Source organism: Clupea harengus, unplaced genomic scaffold, assembly GCF_900700415.2.
Source record: "Clupea harengus unplaced genomic scaffold, Ch_v2.0.2, whole genome shotgun sequence".
NCBI classification, from domain to species: Eukaryota; Metazoa; Chordata; class Actinopteri; order Clupeiformes; family Clupeidae; genus Clupea; species Clupea harengus.
The window spans coordinates 1-19865 of NW_024880585.1; the positions used below are offsets into that span (position 1 = coordinate 1).

The following is a 19865-nucleotide window of genomic DNA, read 5'->3' on the forward strand; positions in this document are numbered from 1 at the left end:
GTAAGTCTACCATTACAATATAGGAGACGGACATTTAGGGTAGAATCTGTGTATGACAACATTTTAACTTATGGTAGTTTTTAGACGTGAGCATTCAGTGGTGTCTTCCCAGTGCTGGTTGTTGGCTTTAATATCCTTCGACATATCATGTTGACCTCTTCGCCATGATCCTGAATCTTGCTTAAATCATCATCCTTTGATACAATTACATTTCAAAAACTTGTCCTGTTTTCTACAGTGAATTATTAAATGATAATATATAGGAAAACATTTAAGGGGAGGGGATTGCATGATGCAAAGTTGTCCAAAATAATACAATTATTTGTAATAATTCTATAAATATATACATTGTTTGTATCTTCAATGTAATGTATTGTTTTGTTGGCCTATATTGTCACATCTGTCGTCCATCCAGGACAATGTCCAGGTTCTCTCCAAGGAAGTCTGGGCAGGATCCTGAGAAAGATGTACCTGTCCACCAGCGAATGGCACTGTCTCAGTCAAACACAGAAGAGCGAGGGGACATAAGAGGTGGACGAAGAGGAAGAGGAGGGGGAGGAGGAGGAGGAGGAGGAGGAGGAAGAGGAGGAGGAAGGGGAGTGATGGACAAAGGAAGAGGTGCACGAGGAGAAGAGAGCACATCGTCCTCACGCCCCTCTCCTAAAGTGATCCCGAGACCTCCCAACCCTCCAGCCTCTCAACCCCTAAGTCCAGGCGTCAGTACAGTTCCCCCTCCCCCTAACCCCTCCTCCGATTCAGAGCTCCACCCCTATTCTCTCCCTTCATACTGTGATTTGCTCTTTACCGCCTTGCGAGGCCTACAGGGGGAGGGGCTTCTGACGGACTGTGACCTGCAGCTCCATGGCAACCCCTTCAGATTCCACTGGGTGGTGCTGGCAGCTGGCAGTGAAAGGGTGGAGGCATGGCTTCGAGCAGGAAAGGCGGGACTAAACGAGGCCCTGCGACAGCTGTCCGAGGGTCATGTGACCGCGCCAGGACTTGGAGCTGTGCTGGATTTCGCTTACGCCGGAGAGATGGTTGGGACACCCCCTGACACTGGGGCACTGGAAGATGTGATGTCTGCTTGCAGGTGTCGTTTCTAAGGTGTTGCTTTCTGATCTGGGATCTGTGTCATTACTGTTCCTACTACTCCGCCTGTTGGATATTTTAGTATCAACAAGATGCAGTTTTAAATAACAAGGCGGAGACACATAGCTGTAGAATTTTAACAATTGTATTTATCTTGCAAAGAGGGAGAGAGGTTACAACATCACTGCTGCCAACTCAACTCCGAAGGGACAGTCCCTTCTTGCAGCGTTTATAGCCATGTTCCTCACTCGTTTGTGACCTTTCTCAGAACACGTCTTTAGAACACGTTTTACTCTGTGACATTTCTCAGAATGTGTCGTTGTTCTTGGCCCAGCATCCTGTTATGCTTCTAGGCGCAAGACGCAGTCTGTGCAGACAGCTTCAAGCAAGTTTAAGCAAGTTAAAACTATGATCAACAGAATTTCCTAACACCGCCCTACTGTTCTACGTTAGTAAAGGTTGCCGTATTGTAGGACTGTGCTGAAATGCCTGTGTAATTAACTCTAAGCTCTTACAATGTGTTCATGTTCTATTTTTTAAACCCTTAGATCTAAGTGCTGGGAGGTGTTTTTACTGCATTTGACAGTTTATGCATGTCACTCCATTGATCCTGACATTTATGTTATGTCTATGTCAGTTACTGCTGGTCAAACACCTCCCTTTTGACCTTTTTAACTCATCTATCTATCTACCTATTTTGTGTCTTTTCGCAGATATCTAGGTGTTCCACGGTTAGCACAGGTGTGTAGGGGAGATGGCGCCCCCTGTGTTGGCCCGAAGGAGAGAGAGCAGAGCCTGAAGGTCCTCCGGAGATTGTGGGTGCACAGAGTAGGCTGTGACGTCCTCATTCAAACCGAGAATGGAGAGAGGTTTTCCAGGTAGACTCTTGTTTACTTTTATTTATTTAGTTATTTCACTTGAAAAATTACCATTACCCTAAATCTGCATGTGTTGGGTTAAGTTGTGTCTGTGTTCAGGATCGAACATAAAGTTGATGATAATATTAGAACAAATGCATGCTCTGTTTTGAAACTATTGTCTTAATATCTCATTCAAGAGTCTCCATTAAAAAATTAAATGATATTATGAACACTGAACCGTGGGGAGAAAAATTAAAATAAACTGTCAGGGTAAAATGTGTTCAATTAAACTTGCTTTTCAGTTTTCAAAATAATCTATCTAGTACTATTTTATACTGAGGAAAACACCACTGATTGATGAATATCCCAAAAAAAAAGCACGTCTTTACTTAATCGACTTTAGTATAATCACAGTAAATTCCCAGCCCTGGTTATGTAGTGATCATGACTCTGCTATGACAAATAGCTTTGCCTCGGGAGTTTGCTGAGGTTGGAAGCCAGGCCAATTGTGTTTCTACTCTGTGGAGAATACCTGAGAGGTGTTTGTGATTTACTTTGTGATTCACTTTTCACTCATTTACTTTACCGTAAGGAAGTGCAGGAGTTCTGAGGAAAGAAAGCTGTTTCCTGCAGTTGTTCTCTCTGTTTTTTTTTATCAGTTTTCACTTTTCTCTGAGACCACAATGCTGTTACACAACCCTTTGCTCCCTCTCAGTCCCTCACTCTGTCTTTCTCTCTCAATTCCCTCGCTCTGTTTTTTTTCTCTCATTCTTTCTCCATTTCTTCTTTCTTTCTTTCTCTCTCTCTTATCCTCTTTCCCTCTCTTTTCTCGTTCACTCTTTTATCCTTCTTTCTCTTCTGTCTCTGAATTTCTCCCTCCTTCTTGCTTTCTCTCTGTCTTTCTCACTGTCTCATAGCTCACCGAGTGGTTCTCGCAGCCGGAGGGGACTACTTCCGGGCCCTCTTCTGTGGAGGGTTACGTGAGTGCAGCCAGGATGTGGTGTGCCTCCGCGGCGTGTCCTCCAGCGTGCTGCGCCCCCTCTTGACCTTCCTCTACTCCGGCAGGCTGGAGCTGGGCTGGCCTTGCGTGTGGGAGCTGGCTGAAGCAGCGCTCCAGTTCCAACTGCAGGGGGCGCTGTCGCTCTGCCTGGCCTTCCTCCAGGAGAGGATGGACCCCAGCTCCTGCCTGGACATCCTGGCCCTGGCGGAGGCCTATGGGCTGGGCGAGCTGGTGCAGGCGGCCGAGGGGTACATCCTGGCCCACTTTCAGAAGGTGGCAGAGGGGAGAAGTTCCAGGACCTTCCCCCTGCTCAGCTAGAGAGACTGCTTGAGAGAGACTCTCTCTGTGCTGAGAGTGAGGTTGGAGGCATTTATATACTCACGTCATCTCTGGGGTTTTTGTGTATTTGTTTATACACTCATTACATCTCTCTCTCTCTCTCTCTCTCTCTCTCTCTCTCTCTCTTTATGTTTCGCTCATTCTCTCTTTCTTTCTCCCTCTCTCTCTTACTTCCCCCCTCTGCCTCTCCCTCTCTTTCTGTCCCCATCTGTAGCTGGTGGTGTTCCAGGCAGTGCTATGCTGGGTAGAGGAGGACTGTGGAGCAAGGCTCTCCTTCCTGCCGGGGCTCCTTCGGAAGGTGCGCCTGCCCCTTATGTCCCCATCTGAACTGCGGCTGGTGCAGGGCTGCGGCCTCCTGCGACAGACCCGCTGGGGAGGGCAGTGCTGGAGGAGGTGGCAGACCTCCTGGAGGGAAACCAGAGGTACCCGGACTGCCGCCCTCGCACCGCAAACCAGGTGAGGCCTGAGAGGCTGTTAACACCTCCGTGACCTCCAAACCAGGTGAGGCCTGAGAGCCTGTTAACACCTCCGTGACCTCCAAACCAGGTGAGGCCTGAGAGCCTGTTAACACCTCCGTGACCTCCAAACCAGGTGAGGCCTGAGAGCCTGTTAACTCCTCCGTGACCTCCAAACCTGGACACCTGTCATTCAAATGTGCTCTCAAATAACTCTAAAGACATGAATGGTGAGGACTGCTGCGGTGGTCGCTGTTTCCTTTAATATTTTGTATAAAGAAAGTAGTCGGCCCACTACAAACTAGGCTAGACATGTTGGCTTCTGTTTAAACTGAACCAAATGTTTCCTCTGTGGGCTGTGCATGCCTGCCTAAAAACATGTGTGGCTACCAAGGTATGACCAGGACAATGGCCTTCCAGGTGTGCCATTATCAGAAAATATTGGTCTTGGTCGGGGAAATGCTACTCCGCTTTGCGTTGTGGTGTTCTTTGCCTCCGCCTCGTCCAATATTTTCATATAATGGGACACATCGGGCGGCCATTATCCCTTACTTAATGTATTTGGCTGATACTTTTATTAAAATGAGTAAAAGTTAGATTTACGTAGTTCTTGTTGTTGTGCAGTGTCTTGTCATAAGACAACTCAACTCTGTGTTGTTCTGTGCACTTATTCAGGAGGCTGAGCAGCAGTTAATGTGTCAGCCAGATGCGTTCATAATAGATTAGATCTTGAAACATTAATCATTCTGACCTCATCTCTCTTCCTCTCTCTCTCTCTTCCTCTCTCTTTCTCTCTCGCTCTCGCTCTCTCTTCCTCTCTCTCTCTCTTCCTCTCTCTCTCTCTCTGTTTCTCTCTCTCTCGCTCTCTCTTCCTCTCTCCCTCCCTCTCTTCCTCTCTCTCTTCCTCCCTCTCTCTCCCTTCCTTACTTCCGTTTTCTTCTGCCTTCTCTCTATTTCTCACTATTTCCCTCTCATTTCCTTCTCTTCTCTGTGTGATGACCCAGGTTCTGGTTCTGGTAGGGGGGGACTGCGTGGATGAAAACTTCGCTCGACGTGAGCCCAACCGCAGCCTGTGGGTTGCCCGGCGGTTTTTGACTGGACCGGGTCTGATCAGAACCGTGGAGTGGTGGCCACTAGCCCAGCTTCCCGATCCACCCCGGTTCCGCCACTGCGTGTGTGTTCTCCAGAACAAGCTCTACATCATCGGGGGCCGCAAGTACTACGGGGCACTGGACATTCTCAAGTCAGTCATGAGGTGAGGTAAAAAATAAAAATAAAAAAACCTTTTCAGCTTTTCTGAAAATTCACACTGCAAGGACGGCTCATAAAACATGACTGGACTTTTATTGTATTTAAAGTTTAATATCATCTTTCAAAATCAAACAAAGAATATTATCAGTTACTAATTACCCTGAGGTAATTTGTGTGCCATGACCCTGACTCTCTCTCTCTCTCTCAGGGTTGACTCATTGACTAAGACATGATGTTTGTCAGGCCTATTGCCTGCATTTGTTAGATTGCATAAGGTTATGAGTAAGACGGGGTTAATGGCCAGATAGTTGAGAAAAAGCAAAAATGAGAGAGATTGGCTTAGTGGACAACCATGTCAAATGGTTCTCAAATCCTCTGAAGTAGCTAGTTCAATAACAGTGAACAGCTAATGATGGTGAAATAGCCAGTTCAATAACAGTGAACAGCTAGTGATGGTCTGCCGAGTATCATGTAATGGTCTGCTTAGTGTGAAGTAAACAGTACCCTTTCTCCATCAGGTTTGACCCTGTGCAGTGCAGCTGGGAGCAGTTGCCAGATATGGCCGTTCCCAGAGATTACTTTGCCGCTGTTTGTCTCGATGGGAAGGTGTTTGCACTGGGTGGTAGCCATGACGAAACACAGTACCTGGACACTGTGGAGTACTTCACACCTGAGGACAACACCTGGAGGTAGTTGAATTGAGCTTAGTATATAGATACACAGTCCTTTTTATCCTCTTGGTTTATGTTTACTTTTTGACCTCTGACCGCTGTGAACCACATTCATAGCGAAGGCCTGAATGAATGATGGTTGTTTACAAAATCCCATTTTTTGTTAATTACTGTAAACCATTTTCACTGCATATATATGGCAAGAGCTAGATAAACAACAAACATTAAAAAAAAAAATCAGAAAAGAATAACAAAGTAAATATGAATAAAATAATGATAGGATGAAACTAACATGATGATAAGATAAGCAAGAAGAACGACACACACACACACACACACACACACACACACACACACACACACACACACAAACACACGATAACCAAGTGCCAGCTGAGATGTGAAATGCCCTGGTGCTTCCACAGGCCGGCCCATCCTCTGGACACAGCTCTCTGTGGGCACGCCGCCGCCGTGTGGGACGGGGAGATCTTCGTGTCGGGTGGCTGCGATGCCAACCTCCGCTGCCTCTCTGCCCTGTGGCACTACCACCCCAAACGTGGCTGCTCTCGGCGCGCGTCCATGGCGACGGGAGCCGGGCGCGCGGGTCACGTGATGCTGCCGGTGCCCGCCGGGCTGGTGGTGGCGGGGGGGCTGCAGCCGTCCTGGCGGGGGTACGCCGACCAGCTGCAGTGTGAGATCTACTCCCCCTCCCGCAACACCTGGATGCTCTTCCCCGTCCTGCCCCGCCCCCACCTGTTCCCAGCCGCCGCGGCTCTGGACGGGCAGCTGTACGTGATGGGGGGGTCGTCAGCGGACACGGCGCGGGACACGGCGTGGGTGCACCGCTACGACCCCGGGAAGGACGCTGGGATAAGTTGGGGGCCATGCCACGACCTTACACTGACCTTTGTGCCTGCATGCTGCAGCTGCCACAGGGTGTACATGGGTAGTAGAACTAAAAACAGTTTGTGTTTATGTGTGTGTGTGTGTGTGTGTGTGTGTGTGTGTGGTGTGTGTGGTGTGTGTGTGAGTGTGTTTGTGTGTGTGTGTGTGTATATGTGTGTATGTGTGTGTGTGTGTGTGTGTGTTTGTGTGTGTGTGAGTGTGTGTGTGTGTGGGGGGGGGGGGGATGTGTGTGTGTTTGTGTGTTATTTGAGTGTGAGTGTGGGTGTTTGAGTGTGAGTGTGGGTGTGTGTATGTGTATGTGTATGTGTGTGCATGTGTGTGAGTGTGTGTGTATGTTTGAGTGTGAGTGTGTGTGGGTGGGTGTGTGTGTGTATGTGTGTGCATGTGTGTGTGTGTGTGTGTGTGTGTGTGTGTGTGTGTGTGTGTGTGTGTGTGTGTGTGTGTGTGTGTGTGTGTGTGGGTGTGTGGGTGTGTGTGAGTGTGTTTGTGTGTGTGTGTGTGTATATGTGTGTCTATGATTTCACTTGGAGTCTGTGCTTCTGTAGAAGACCTAGCTTGACAAACATTGTGAATTCCTTCACGGTTTCGTGGCTAACACCCAGCCAGCACCCATGTCTGTACACACACACACACACACACACACACACACACACACACACACACACACACACACTCAAACACACACATACACACAGACACCCAGTCAGCACCCATGTGTGTTCTCACGGCACTTAATGAACTGAGACAGGGCCCAGAAATAGTACACCACGTCTGTGAATATCACAAAGTGTCACCAAGAGAGACAAATAAAGGCAGGCGCACAAAGACATACTGTATGTGTGTATGTACAACAGTACTGAACAACAGCACACACACCAACGTGTACGTATGTGTTCATGTGTCTGTGTGTGTGTGTGTGTGTGTGTGTGTGTGTGTGTGTGTGTGTGTGTGTGCGTGTGTGTGTGTGTGTGTGTGTGTGTGCGTGTACGTATGTGTTTGTGTGTCTGTGTGTATGTGTGTGTGTCTGTGTGTTTGTGTGTCTGTGTGTATGTGTTCTTCCTCATAGTATGATTGCTCCATAGCTTGACCATAAGAAGGAAGTCATGTGATTGTGAAATGCCAACAGCAAAGTGACATCACAAACTTCAGGTCAGGTCCTGGATTGGCCCTCGTAAACATCCAGTCATGAAGTATCACGACCACAAACATACAGAATATTTACCCCAGGCTCTTTAACAGACAACCAGATGGACAAACAGAGGCCATTTTCCTGCTCCTTCTGATATAATATGTTATCATCCTGCTACTGTGATTGGAAATAAAGTGCAAAAAGATAAAGATCTGTCCAGTATCTGACTAGATGAGATCATTGTGAATTATTCCATGCATTTGATATGTATAACCTTTGATTTGTTATCCACAAAATGTCATTTTTCTGTAAAGCTTTTCAGCTTTTCTGAAGATTCACTCTCCCTCTACACTGCACCCATCATAAGAAGCGAGGACAGTCACCACAGAAGATGAATACAGGAAGGACATGGATGGACTTTTATTTCAATTAAACTTTATTATTCATCTCGCATGCAAGGAATATCATCAGTTACTAATTATCCTGAGGCCCTTTGTGTGTCATGAGTGAGTGTATGTTAGTATGATAATACATCACATGCATGACAGCTCAAAACATTTTCTCATAAAACAAATCCATCCTCACAAATGTGTCCTATCAAGAGCATTTGATAATGATACAACTTACACAAGACAAGATATATGTGCATATACAAATGGATATGAAGAAACAGCACACGCTACACATAATTAACCAGAGAAAAATATTTACTTTCCAAAAATAGCATTTTTTTGTTGCAAGATTAGCATATTTGCACACTCCCCTCCCCACACACAGAGACACACAAACACTCATTCTCCCTGTATCTCACTCTCTCACACACAAACACTCACTCTCCCTCTATCTCACTCACTCACACACAAACACTCACTCTCCCTCTATCACACTCTCACACACAAACACTCACCCTCTATCAAACTCACTCACACACAAACACTCACTCTCCCTCTATCACACTCACTCACACACAAACACTCACTCTCCCTCGATCACACTCTCACACTCACTCACACACAAACACTCATTCTCCCTCTCACTCACTCACAAACACTCACTCTCTCTCTATCACACTCTCACACTCACTCACACACAAACACTCATTCTCCCTCTCACTCACTCACTCACACACGCACACTTCCTCTCCTCTCTCTCTCTCTGTCTCTCTCTCTTACACACACAAACACACTCCCTCTCCCTTCTATTCTGCGACTGTCATGAGAGTTTTCAGCTCGGCCGTCTTCCTCGTGTCCTCCTCCCCACCCGCGACACTCTCTCCTCCTCCTCCTCCTCCTCTTTCTCCGCGTCGCACACTCATCTTTAAAGAGATCTTGCGGAAGGTGGAGCTCTCGTCATGCACGGAGCTGCGTGTGCTGCGTGTGCTGCGCGACTGAGCGTCGGAGTAGGTGCCCTCAAACATCTTCGCCATGAAGCTCAGGCCCGCGTTGCGAATGTGCGAGCTGCCAGCGAACACGTAGAGCACGGGATTCACGCTGCTGCTCAGGAACGCAAACGCCGTCACGTTGGGACGTGCCACCCTCGCCGCCTTAAGCGCCCACTCGGTGTCAGTCAGCAGTCCGATCACCTACAGACAGACGGATGAGACACACTTTTAGAATTTCATGTTAATTTACAACATGTCTGATCTCAGCTTGTTATTATGACCGCTGCTGCAGTTCGTTTTTATTAAATTATTTATTTGTAATCCCGACTTTTGGTCAATGATATCATATACCTATTGATTTTTGCTCAAAGCACTTTTTAGGATATAGTTCAACAACATTTCACCAAAATGTACGAATTTTCTATGGCACGTAGCACACAATAAGTGTGAACGGTTATTAAAATGTTTGCATATATAGGCTACTAAATTACATTATCTAAACACAGCACGTTTACTGTGCGATTAGGTTGTTAACTTGAGGCAAGTGGGACAAAGTGTTTAGCGTAACTGTGAGCACAAGTCTTGCACAGCACATGCCATTATAAACATTCTTCTGAGGCAATAGGAACAACTTTGTGTGCTCGAACCTAAAAGGTGTTGTAATAATGCCACAAAGGGGCGGACTGGCCAACGGGGATACGGCCCTTGGGCCGGTTCATTATATCACGTCAATCTAAATAGTCTGAAGGCAGAATATGTGCGCGGGGGAAGGGGCGTGGCGGCGGCAGTTAGTGAGCCACCCTGACAACTTCACAGTTTCAAGTGTTATAGGCAGAATATGTGCGCAGGGGGAGGGGACGTGGCGGCGGTTACAAACATGAAAAAAAGTTACGCCACTGCTCCCGGGACACTTTTTTCCCCCCCAGTCCGCCCCTGACATTGCCACAGCCACGTTAAGTTTAACTTTACATAGGTAGGCTAGCCTACATAACACCTAACAGTTTGCAGACAAGCTTGCTAAATGCAGAACACAGTACGGTGATAGAAGTGAAAAATAAAGCGAGGTTGTAAAAGTGCCATGAACAAAATGTCAATAGCCATGCAATCAGCTGCGATATCAGTGCAGCATCTTGAGTCCACATTGACCCACATCACAGTGACGGGCCATACCAGTAGGTAGTTCACACTAACTGCAGGTCTAGTAGGCCTAGTACTATATTTTGTATCAGCTTAGACTATTTATTTGTATATGGACTCAAGACCCTTTCATGAGTGGTGTATATAATAGTGTTTCACAAATGTAGCCTGCAACATCTACATTCAAACATACAAATAAACAATCTTAACAATGTGCCTTAAACTACAGTCTGTTTATCTCATGTTTCAAATAGCAAAGCCAACATAACCACTTCTGCTACTGCAAACACATTGCTCAAGATGACACAAGGATCAGGAGGACTAAGGACACTTTCAAACCAGTGCAATAAGGATATAAGCTTTTGCAGAGATTCGAGTCACCCCTGTCATAATCATGCTATCTTTGTTGTCGACTGGGTGATGGCCACATCACAGGGCAGTTGTCATGGTAATAGCAGCAGGAGGCATAACGGTAACAATTGCAAAATCACAGTGTATCAAATCATTCTGATTGACTGAACTATATCCTGAGAAGTAATATTTTAGAAAGGGTCATAATCCTGTACACACACACACACACACACACACACACACACACACACACACACACACACACACACATTCTCTCTCTCTCTCTCTCTGATTCTCCCTATCACTTTCTCCACCTCCACCCCTCTCTCCCTCCACCCCTCTCTCCTTCTTTTCCCCTGCCTCTCTTCATCCCTCCCTTCCCTTCCTCTCTATCATCTGCAGGATAGGAGAAGAGGACGAAGGTGCAAGCCCAACCCCCCCCCCTCCCACCTATCGTTCTCCCCTCCGTGTCTCTCTTTTTCCTTCTCCCTCTCTTCATCCTCAACTACCTCTCCCTTTCCTTCTCTCTCTCCATCCCCGACTACCTCTCCCTTTCCTTCTCCCTCTCCCCATTCCCAAATACCTCTCTCTTTCCTTCTCCCTCTCTCTATCCTTGACTACCTCTCCCTTTCCTTCTCCCTCTCTCCATCCTTGACTACCTCTCCCTTTCCTTCTCCCCCTCTTCATCCCTCCCTCCCTCCCTTCCTCCCCTTCCTCTCCCTTTCCTTCTCCCTCTCTTCATCCCTCCCTTTCTCCCTCCCCTACCTCTCTCTTTCCTTCTCCCCCCTCTCCATCCCGACTACCTCTCTCTTTCCTTCTCCCTCTCTCCATCCTTGACTACCTCTCCCTTTCCTTCTCCCTCTCTTCATCCCTCCCTCCCTCCCTCCCTCCCCTACCTCTCCCTTTCCCTCTCTCTCTCTCTATCCCCCCTCCCTCCCCCTCCTCTCTCTCACCTGCAGGATGTTGATGATGTGGTACGGCAGCCAGAAGAGGGCGAAGGCGGTGAGGATGGCAAGGATGAGGAAGCTGCCCCGCCCGCGACGCTTGAACATGGCCGTGCGCAGGCGGCGGAAGACGGAGGCGTAGCAGCCGGCGATGAGGCTGAAGGGCAGCAGGAAGCCCATGAACGTCTCCACCAGGTACTGGAACACCTGATGGCCCACGCTGTCCCAGTGGTGAGGAATGCAGAAGAAGGAGGTGATGTTCTTGTGTCGGAAGAGCTGCAGGTTGCTGGGGAAGCACACGTACACACACGCAGACACATACGAACACAAACACACACAGACACATACAAACACAAACACACACAGACACATACAAACACACAAACACAAACACACAAACACACAAGCAGACACATACAAACACACAAACACAGTCATGCATGTGATTATGATGAATGCTGACAGGCACACACACCAAGTTGTGCACACAAACACGTGCTTGTACTGAGTGCTGCATGACATACAGATGCACACACACACACACACACACACCCACAACCAAACCCACACACACACACACCCACACACAGACACACACAAACACATGCATGCACACACACACACACACACACGCACACACATAAATACATGTGCATGCACACACACACACACACACACACTTATGCAGACACTCAAACACAATACAAAGTTGTGATAATTTCTTAGAAATGATCATGTACATGTCTACACATGGTGAAATCATGGCAATGATGACTCGTGTAAAAAATTATTCACACATTCTCCAGTGGTTCAACTGACTCTGCAAACACCCACAGAAACAAACATGGACATGGACATCTACATACCTAAAAACACACTTGGGTTTTCTGTGCTCACAAATACACACACAGATAAGCACAAACTAACACAGACACCCCCCCTCCCCACACACACACACACACACACACACACACACACACACACACACACACACACACACACACACCTGCGGTAGAAAGGCATAGGCAGTGCCAGAAAGAAGGCCAGCACCCATAACGCCAGAATGATGGAAAGTAGTGCCCGCTTGGTGCGCAGCCGCTGTGCCACGAAGGGCCTGCTGGTGGCCAGCCAGCGGTCGGCGCTCATCAGGGTGATCAGGTAGATGGAGGTGTACATGTTGACGGCGCAGAGGTAGTGCACGATCTTGCACGTGGCGGTGCCAAACTCCCAGCCTCGCACGCCCACCGTCAGGAAGCGCAGAAAGAGCGGCGCGGTCAGCAGGACCAGCGTCGGCCAACGCCAGGTTGAACACCAGCAGGCAGGTGACGGAGCGCCGGCGCACGCGACACAGCACCGACCACACCACGAAGAGGTTGCCAGGGAAACCCACCACCAGGGCTATGGTCAGGATGCTGATGCCCACCTGGTGCGAGACGGAGAGGCCCGGGGAAGAGGAGGGAGAGGGAGAGAGAGAGGAGGAGAGAGAGGGTTGCAGGTAATGGGGTAGCATGGTTGGGTCAGTGGTGCCGTTGAAGGAGTCCATATTGATAGTTTTCTTAGAGGCTGATTGTCTCTTGCTTAGCTCCTCAGACTAGAGAAGAGAAAGAGAGAAAGAGAGTGTAGGGTGTGAGAGGAGGGAGAGAGAGAGACAGCTGAAAAAACAGGAAGTACAGAGAAGCCAAAAGAAGTCAAGGCTGTTACTGAAGTACACAGATACTTGATAAGATCAACCTGGCTATGTTTTTCTATTAAATACATCCTGTTTTATTACTGTCCTTGATGTAGGTCCGCTGCTCTCTGTCTCGTGGCTTTGATCTCTGATCAACCTTTCAAAACTCCAATGCCAATTAAATGTATGAAAACACAGACACACTCACATCTAAGGCAGTCATTACTACTGCTGTTACAATAAGCAGAAGGATATTAGAAGTAGAGTATATTTTCAGTTCAACCACTTTTTGCAAAAATGTGCCTAAAACATGTCACAAACAAGGGCACGTGTCCACCTAACTTTGTGTGGTGACAAAACACTAGTAAGTCACTAGTAGTGGAGAGTTACTCTCAAAACATTCAGTGTTTTCACTTCCTCACAGGCTTACTCACTTCAAGCAGACACAACTAGACATAACACGTTTTATATATAGATAGATAAACATAATAAATACAACTAGACATAACACGTTTGATAGATAGATAAAAAACCCACAAAGTGAGAGATATCAACAGATAAACAGAATACGTTTGACCATGCAGCTTTGACATACCTGAAGTTGCCTGTATGGGAAGAACACAGTTCTGTTGGCTGTCTGTTGGCTGTCACTGCGTACAGTCCTCCGTCACTGCGTACAGTCCTCCGTCACTGCGTACAGTCCTCTGCACTGCGCTGCACTGACCAAAGGACGTGAGAGGACATGTGTTACAAAGTCTGTGTCATATCCTTCTGCGTTGTCCCCATTGCAAGATCTGAGGGGAAACACTCTCAACTCCTTACCACACAGGAAGTCAGCCGTCAGCCATAACTTAAATGGGGATTTTATGAACTTAATACCACACTGCTTATCTTATATTTATTTCTTCTCCCGCTGCTCGACTTTGATGACTAGACACTATAGAGTCATACATAAGACTATATCGCACCATACAGTGCACCCTGTAAGATATACATGTACATATACCTATAGACAACCCAAATAACCAACCCCCATGGCAGGAAGGACTCTCTCAAGTTTTTTTTTAAATTCAGCTGATCATATCTTTCTCTCTTCTCTCGCTGGACGACTTTGATGACTACACACTATAGAGTCATACATAAGACTATATCGCACCATACAGTGCACCCTGTAATACATCTATAAGCTATACATGTACACATATACCTATAGACAACCCAAATAACCAACCCTCATGGCAGGAAGGACACAATGTCTTTGCCCTTGATGAATAAATTCACACATTCTTCTTGCTCTGACCTCAATTCTAGTGTTGCTACTACGGTTTGTGTTGCTTTGTGTCTCTCCCTCTCCCTCTCTCCCTCTCTCCCTCTCTCCCTCTCTCCCCCTCTCCTCTCCTCTCCTCTCCCCCTCTCTACCTCCTCTCCTCTCCTCTCTCTCTACTACGGTATGTGTTGCTTTGTGTCTTTCCCTCTCCCTCTCTCCCCCTCTCCTCTCTTCTCCCCTCCTCGCCTCTCTCTCTACTACGGTCTGTATTGCTTTGTGTGCTACGTCTGCCCTTAATAGTTGAAACAGACGCTTCACCTCAACATCATTGCACTTAGCCACCCCCACTGGTGGCTGATTCAGAGTTCAGAGTGATTCATCTTGTGAATGGGATTTCAAGACTTTATTCTCAGCGAAAACTGATCTGAGAGCAATAGGTGGGCGGAATCAGGCTGAAACATTGGACATTTATCATAATAATCCTAGAAAATAAACAAAAACATTAAAAATAGACATTGTCCTAGAGTGACTAAGGCATTGATTTCCACATAAGAGGGATGGGTTCATGTGTGTCATGACAAAAGACATGAAGCAACTCAGGACAAAACAATGTATTTGTGTCAACAAAAAATGTGGCTTGTTTGAAAAACAACATACATCAACAACCCCCCCCATATTTTCCCATGGAGATATGCATGCACACACACTCACACACTCACATACCTACATTTTTCTTTTAATAATAATTCTATAGTAAATATATACATTGTTTTTATCTTCAATGTAATGTATTGTTCTGTTGGCCTATATTGTCCCATACGCCATCCATCCAGGACAATGTCCAGGCTCTCTCCAAGGAAGTCTGGGCAGGATCCTGAGAAAGAGGTACCCGTCCGGCAGCGAATGGCACTGTCTCAGTCAAACACAGAAGAGCGAGGGGACATAAGAGGTGGACGAAGAGGAAGAGGAGGGGGAGGAGGAGGAGGAAGGGGAGTGATGGACAAAGGAAGAGGTGCACGAGGAGAAGAGAGCACATCGTCCTCACGCCCCTCTCCTAAAGTGATCCCAAAACCTCCCAACCCTCCAGCCTCTCAACCCCTAAGTCCAGGCGTCAGTACAGTTCCCCCTCCCCCTAACCCCTCCTCCGATTCAGAGCTCCTTCAGATTCCACTGGGTGGTGCTGGCAGCTGGCAGTGAAAGGATGGAGGCGTGGCTTCGAGCAGAAAAGGCAGGAGCTATCCGAGGGTCATGTGACCGCGCCAGGACTTGGAGCGGTGCTGGATTTCGCTTACGCTGGAGAGATGGTTGGGACACCACCTGACACTGGGGCACTGGAAGATGTGATGTCTGCAGGTGATGTCTGCAGGTGTTGTTTCTAAGGTGTTGCTTTCTGATCTGGAATCTGTGTTATTACTGTTTCTACTATTCCGCCCTACTGTTCTTCGAAGTAAAGGTCGCCGTATCTTAGGACTGTTTCTGAAATGCCTGTACAATTAACTCAAAGCTCTTACAATGTGTCATGTTCTATTTTTTAAATCCTTAGATCTAAGTGCTGGGAGGTGTTTTTACTGCATTTGACAGTTATGCATGTCACTCCATTGACACCTGACATTTATGTTATGTCTATGTCAGTTACTGCTGGTCAAACACCTCCCTTTTGACCTTTTTAACTCATCTACCTATCTATCTACCTATTTGTGTCTTTTCGCAGATATCTAGGTGTTCCACGGTTAGCACAGGTGTGTAGGGGAGATGGCGCCCCCTGTGGGCCGAAGGAGAGAGAGCAGAGCCTGGAGGTCCTCCGGAGATTGTGGGTGCACAGAGTAGGCTGTGACGTCCTCATTCAAACTCAGAATGGAGAGAGTTTTCCAGGTAGACTCTTATTTGCTTTTATTTATTTAGTTAGTTATTTCACTTGAAAAAATACCATTACCCATGAATCTTCATGTGTTGGGTTAAGTTGTGTCTGTGTTTAGGATCGAACATAAAGTTGATGATAATATTAGAACAAATGCATGCTCTGTTTTGAAACGATTGTCTTCATATCTCATTCAAGAGTCTCCATTAAAAAATGAAACTGAACCGTGGGAGAGAAAAAATTAAATAAACTATCAAATTAAAATCTGTTCAATTCTATTTGCTTTTTAGTTTTCAAAAGAATCTATCTAGGACTATTTTATACAGAGGAAAACATCACTGATGATGACACTCCCAAAAAAAAGCACGCCTCTCAAATCGAGTATAAATAGTATAAATATAGTTCATTTCCCAGCCCTGGTTATGTGTAATCATGACTCTGCAATATGACAATTAGTTTTGCCTCGGTTGGAAGTTGTGGTTTCTGCACAGGGGAGAATACCTGAGGGATGTTTGTGATTCACTTTGAGGTCACTTTTTCCTGTTTGCGTAATGGAGAGCAATTTTCTGGTGGTGGTATGATCTCCCACAGATAGCTTTGAACTCTATGAAAAGGACTTTACCGTAAAGGAGTTCAGGAGTTCTGAGGAAAGAAAGCTGTTTCCTGCAGTTGTTCTCTCTGTTTTTTTATCAGTTTTCACTTTTCTCTGAGACCACAATGCTGTTACACAATCTCTCGGTCCCTCTCTCTGTCTTTCTCTCTCATTCCCTCACTCTGTCTTTCTCTCTCATTCTTTCTCCATTTCCTCTTTCTTTCTTTCTTTCTTTCTTTCTTTCTCTCTCTCTCTCTTATCCTCTTTCCCTCTCTTTTTCTCGTTCACTCTTTATCCTTCTCTCTCTCCTTTTTTTAATTTTATTGTGCCACTTTCTTTCTCCCTCCCTCCCTCTCTGTCTTTCTCCCTCCCTCCCTCTCTGTCTTTCTCCCTGTCTCATAGCTCACAGAGTGGTTCTCGCAGCCGGAGGGGACTACTTCCGGGCCCTCTTCTGCGGAGGGTTACGTGAGTGCATGCCAGGATGTGGTGTGCCTCCGCGGTGTGTCCTCCAGCGTGCTGCGCCCCCTCTTGACCTTCCTCTACTCCGGCAGGCTGGAGCTGGGCTGGCCTTGCGTGTAGGAGCTGGCTGAGGCGAGCCCAACCGCAGCCTCTGGGTTGCCCGGCGGTTTTTGACTGGACCGGGTCTTTTCAGAACCGTGCAGTGGTGGCCACTAGCCCAGCTTCCCGATCCACCCCGGTTCCGCCAATGCGTGTGTGTTCTCCAGAACAAGCTCTACATCAGCGGGGGCCGCAAGTACTACGGGGCACTGGACATTCTCAAGTACTACGGGGCACTGGACATTCTCAAGTCAGTCATGAGGTGAGCAGGACGCCAAAACAAAAAAACCTTTTCAGCTTTTCTGAAAATTGACACTGAAAGGACGCTCATAAAACATGACTGGACTTTTATTGTATTTAAAGTTTAATATCATCTTTCAAAATCAAACAAAGAATATTATCAGTTACTAATTACCCTGAGGTCATTTGTGTGCCATGACCCTGACTCTCTCTCTCTCTCAGGGTTGACTCATCGACTAAGACAGGATGTTTGTCAGGCCTATTGCCTGCTTCAGTTAGATTGCGTAAGGTTATGAGTAAGATTAGAGTTGGGGTTAATGGCCAGAGAGTTGAGCAAAAATGAGAGAGATTGGCTGAGTTGACAACCATGTCAAATGCTTCTCAAATCCTCTGAAGTAGCTAGTTCAATAACAGTGAACAGCCAATGATGGTGAAATAGTTAGTTCAATAACAGTGAACAGCTAATGATGGTGAAATAGCCAGTTCAATAACAGTGAACAGCTAGTGATGGTCTGCCGAGTATCATGTAATGGTCTGCTTAGTGTGAAGTAAACAGTACCCTATCTCCATCAGGTTTGACCCTCTGCAGTGCAGTGAAATAAACAGTACCCTTTCTCCATCAGGTTTGACCCTGTGCAGTGCAGTGAAGTAAACAGTACCCTATCTCCATCAGGTTTGACCCTCTGCAGTGCAGTGAAATAAACAGTACCCTATCTCCATCAGGTTTGACCCTCTGCAGTGCAGTGAAGTAAACAGTACCCTATCTCCATCAGGTTTGATCCTGTGCAGTGCAGCTGGGAGCAGTTGCCAGATATGGCCGTTCCCAGAGATTACTTTGCCGCTGTTTGTCTGGATGGGAAGGTGTTTGCACTGGGTGGTAGCCATGACGAAACACAGGACCTGGACACTGTGGAGTATACTTCACACCTGAGGACAACACCTGGAGGTAGCTGAATGTCATTTGTATCCTCTTTGTTTATGTTTTCTTTCTTTCGATGGCCTGAATGAATGATGGTTGTTTACAAAATCCCATTTTTTGTTAATTAAACCATTTTCACAGCATATCAATGGCAAGAGCCAGATAAACAAAAATAACAGAATAACAAAGAAAACAAAGTAATGAATAAAATAATGATAGGATGAAACTAACACGATGATAAGATAAGCAAGAAGAACAACACACACACACACACACACACGCGATAACCAAGTGCCAGCTGAGATATGAAATGCCCTCATGACACGGCGTGGGTGCACCGCTATGACCCCCGGGAAGGACGCTGGGATAAGTTGGGGGCCATGCCACGACCTTACACTGACCTTTGTGCCTGCATGCTGCAGCTGCCACAGGGTGTACATGGGTAGTAGAACTAAAAACAGTGTGTTTATGTGTGTGTGTGTGTGTGTGTGTGTTTGTGTGTGAGTGTGTGTGGGTGGTCGACTGTCGTCGTGTTGTGCTACATTTTCCTGCTCCTTCTGATAGAATATGTTATCGTCCTGCTACTGTGATTGGAAATAAAGTGCAAAAAGATAAAGATCTGTCCAGTATCTGACTAGATGAGATCATTGTGAATTATTCCATGCATTTGATATGTATAACCTTTGATTTGTTATCCACAAAATGTAAACAACGTTTCAGCTTTTCTAAAGATTCACTCTCCCTCTACACTGCACCCATCATAATGTAACGGTAGAAAAGTGCCGTTAGGTACTGTAGACTGTGGAAGTGTTTCAATAAGGATTTGGATTGTCGTAGCTGTTGTACTCTTTCATTAATTCAAACATATGTAACGGTAGACAAGTGCCGTTAGCCACGCGATATAGTTTTGCCTACTGTTTTGGGGAGGTAACCTAGCAACGGGGGTCGGAGAGTGAAAAACTGAAGAGTAACATGGAAAACTACGGGGCTAGAAAATCCTAATATTATAAAATAGGATAATCGCCAATGAACAGTAAAGTAAAGTAAACAGTAAAGGTCAGTCGTCGTTGGCGATCAGGAGAGACGGAGGAAACTCAAGACAGGGAGCTACAGCCTGGTTGGAGCGGTGGGGAGTTAGGTGTTAGCTTGGAAGCTAAACTAGCTTTGCCCAGCCCAACAGAGTTTTCTTTTGCTACGGATGAGTCCCTGCACAACCGGTGACTAACCAAGTGGTGTAATCTTTTGGATA

The 19865-nt window shown here is 46.6% G+C and overlaps 2 protein-coding genes, 1 long non-coding RNA gene and 1 pseudogene across 3 annotated transcripts; 3 read left to right on the forward strand and 1 right to left on the reverse strand.

Annotated features, from left to right (window-relative positions):
- The first annotated feature begins 598 nt into the window (after positions 1 to 598).
- Positions 599 to 1971, forward strand: LOC122132436 (zinc finger and BTB domain-containing protein 3-like). The gene is made up of 2 exons (XM_042707173.1): positions 599 to 1090; positions 1803 to 1971. Exons 1-2 carry the CDS (start codon positions 603 to 605, stop codon positions 1969 to 1971), a joined length of 657 nt encoding a protein of 218 aa, XP_042563107.1. The 5' UTR covers positions 599 to 602.
- A 1656-nt stretch (positions 1972 to 3627) lies between these two features.
- On the forward strand, positions 3628 to 6615 carry LOC122132435 (kelch-like protein 33; the record flags this gene model as incomplete). The annotated part of the gene is given in 5 exon segments (XM_042707172.1): positions 3628 to 3744; positions 4748 to 4998; positions 5513 to 5683; positions 6091 to 6521; positions 6524 to 6615. Coding segments are annotated over 5 exon segments (1062 nt in total), but the record flags the coding sequence as incomplete, so codon positions are not given.
- Positions 6616 to 8809: 2194 nt separating this feature from the next.
- Positions 8810 to 14543, reverse strand: LOC116224605 (annotated as a pseudogene).
- Positions 14544 to 17184: 2641 nt separating this feature from the next.
- LOC116224618 lies at positions 17185 to 19584 on the forward strand. The gene is made up of 2 exons (XR_004165653.2): positions 17185 to 17719; positions 18471 to 19584. It is a non-coding gene; the product is annotated as an uncharacterized LOC116224618 (long non-coding RNA).
- The last annotated feature ends 281 nt before the right edge of the window (positions 19585 to 19865 follow it).

Excerpts from the sequence above, each read along its gene's own strand:
- LOC122132436 (XM_042707173.1), top strand. The coding sequence starts at position 603 with ATGGACAAAGGAAGAGGTGCACGAGGAGAAGAGAGCACATCGTCCTCA. Across the intron at positions 1,091-1,802 it reads GATGTGATGTCTGCTTGCAG|ATATCTAGGTGTTCCACGGT; the intron begins GTGTCGTTTCTA and ends GTCTTTTCGCAG.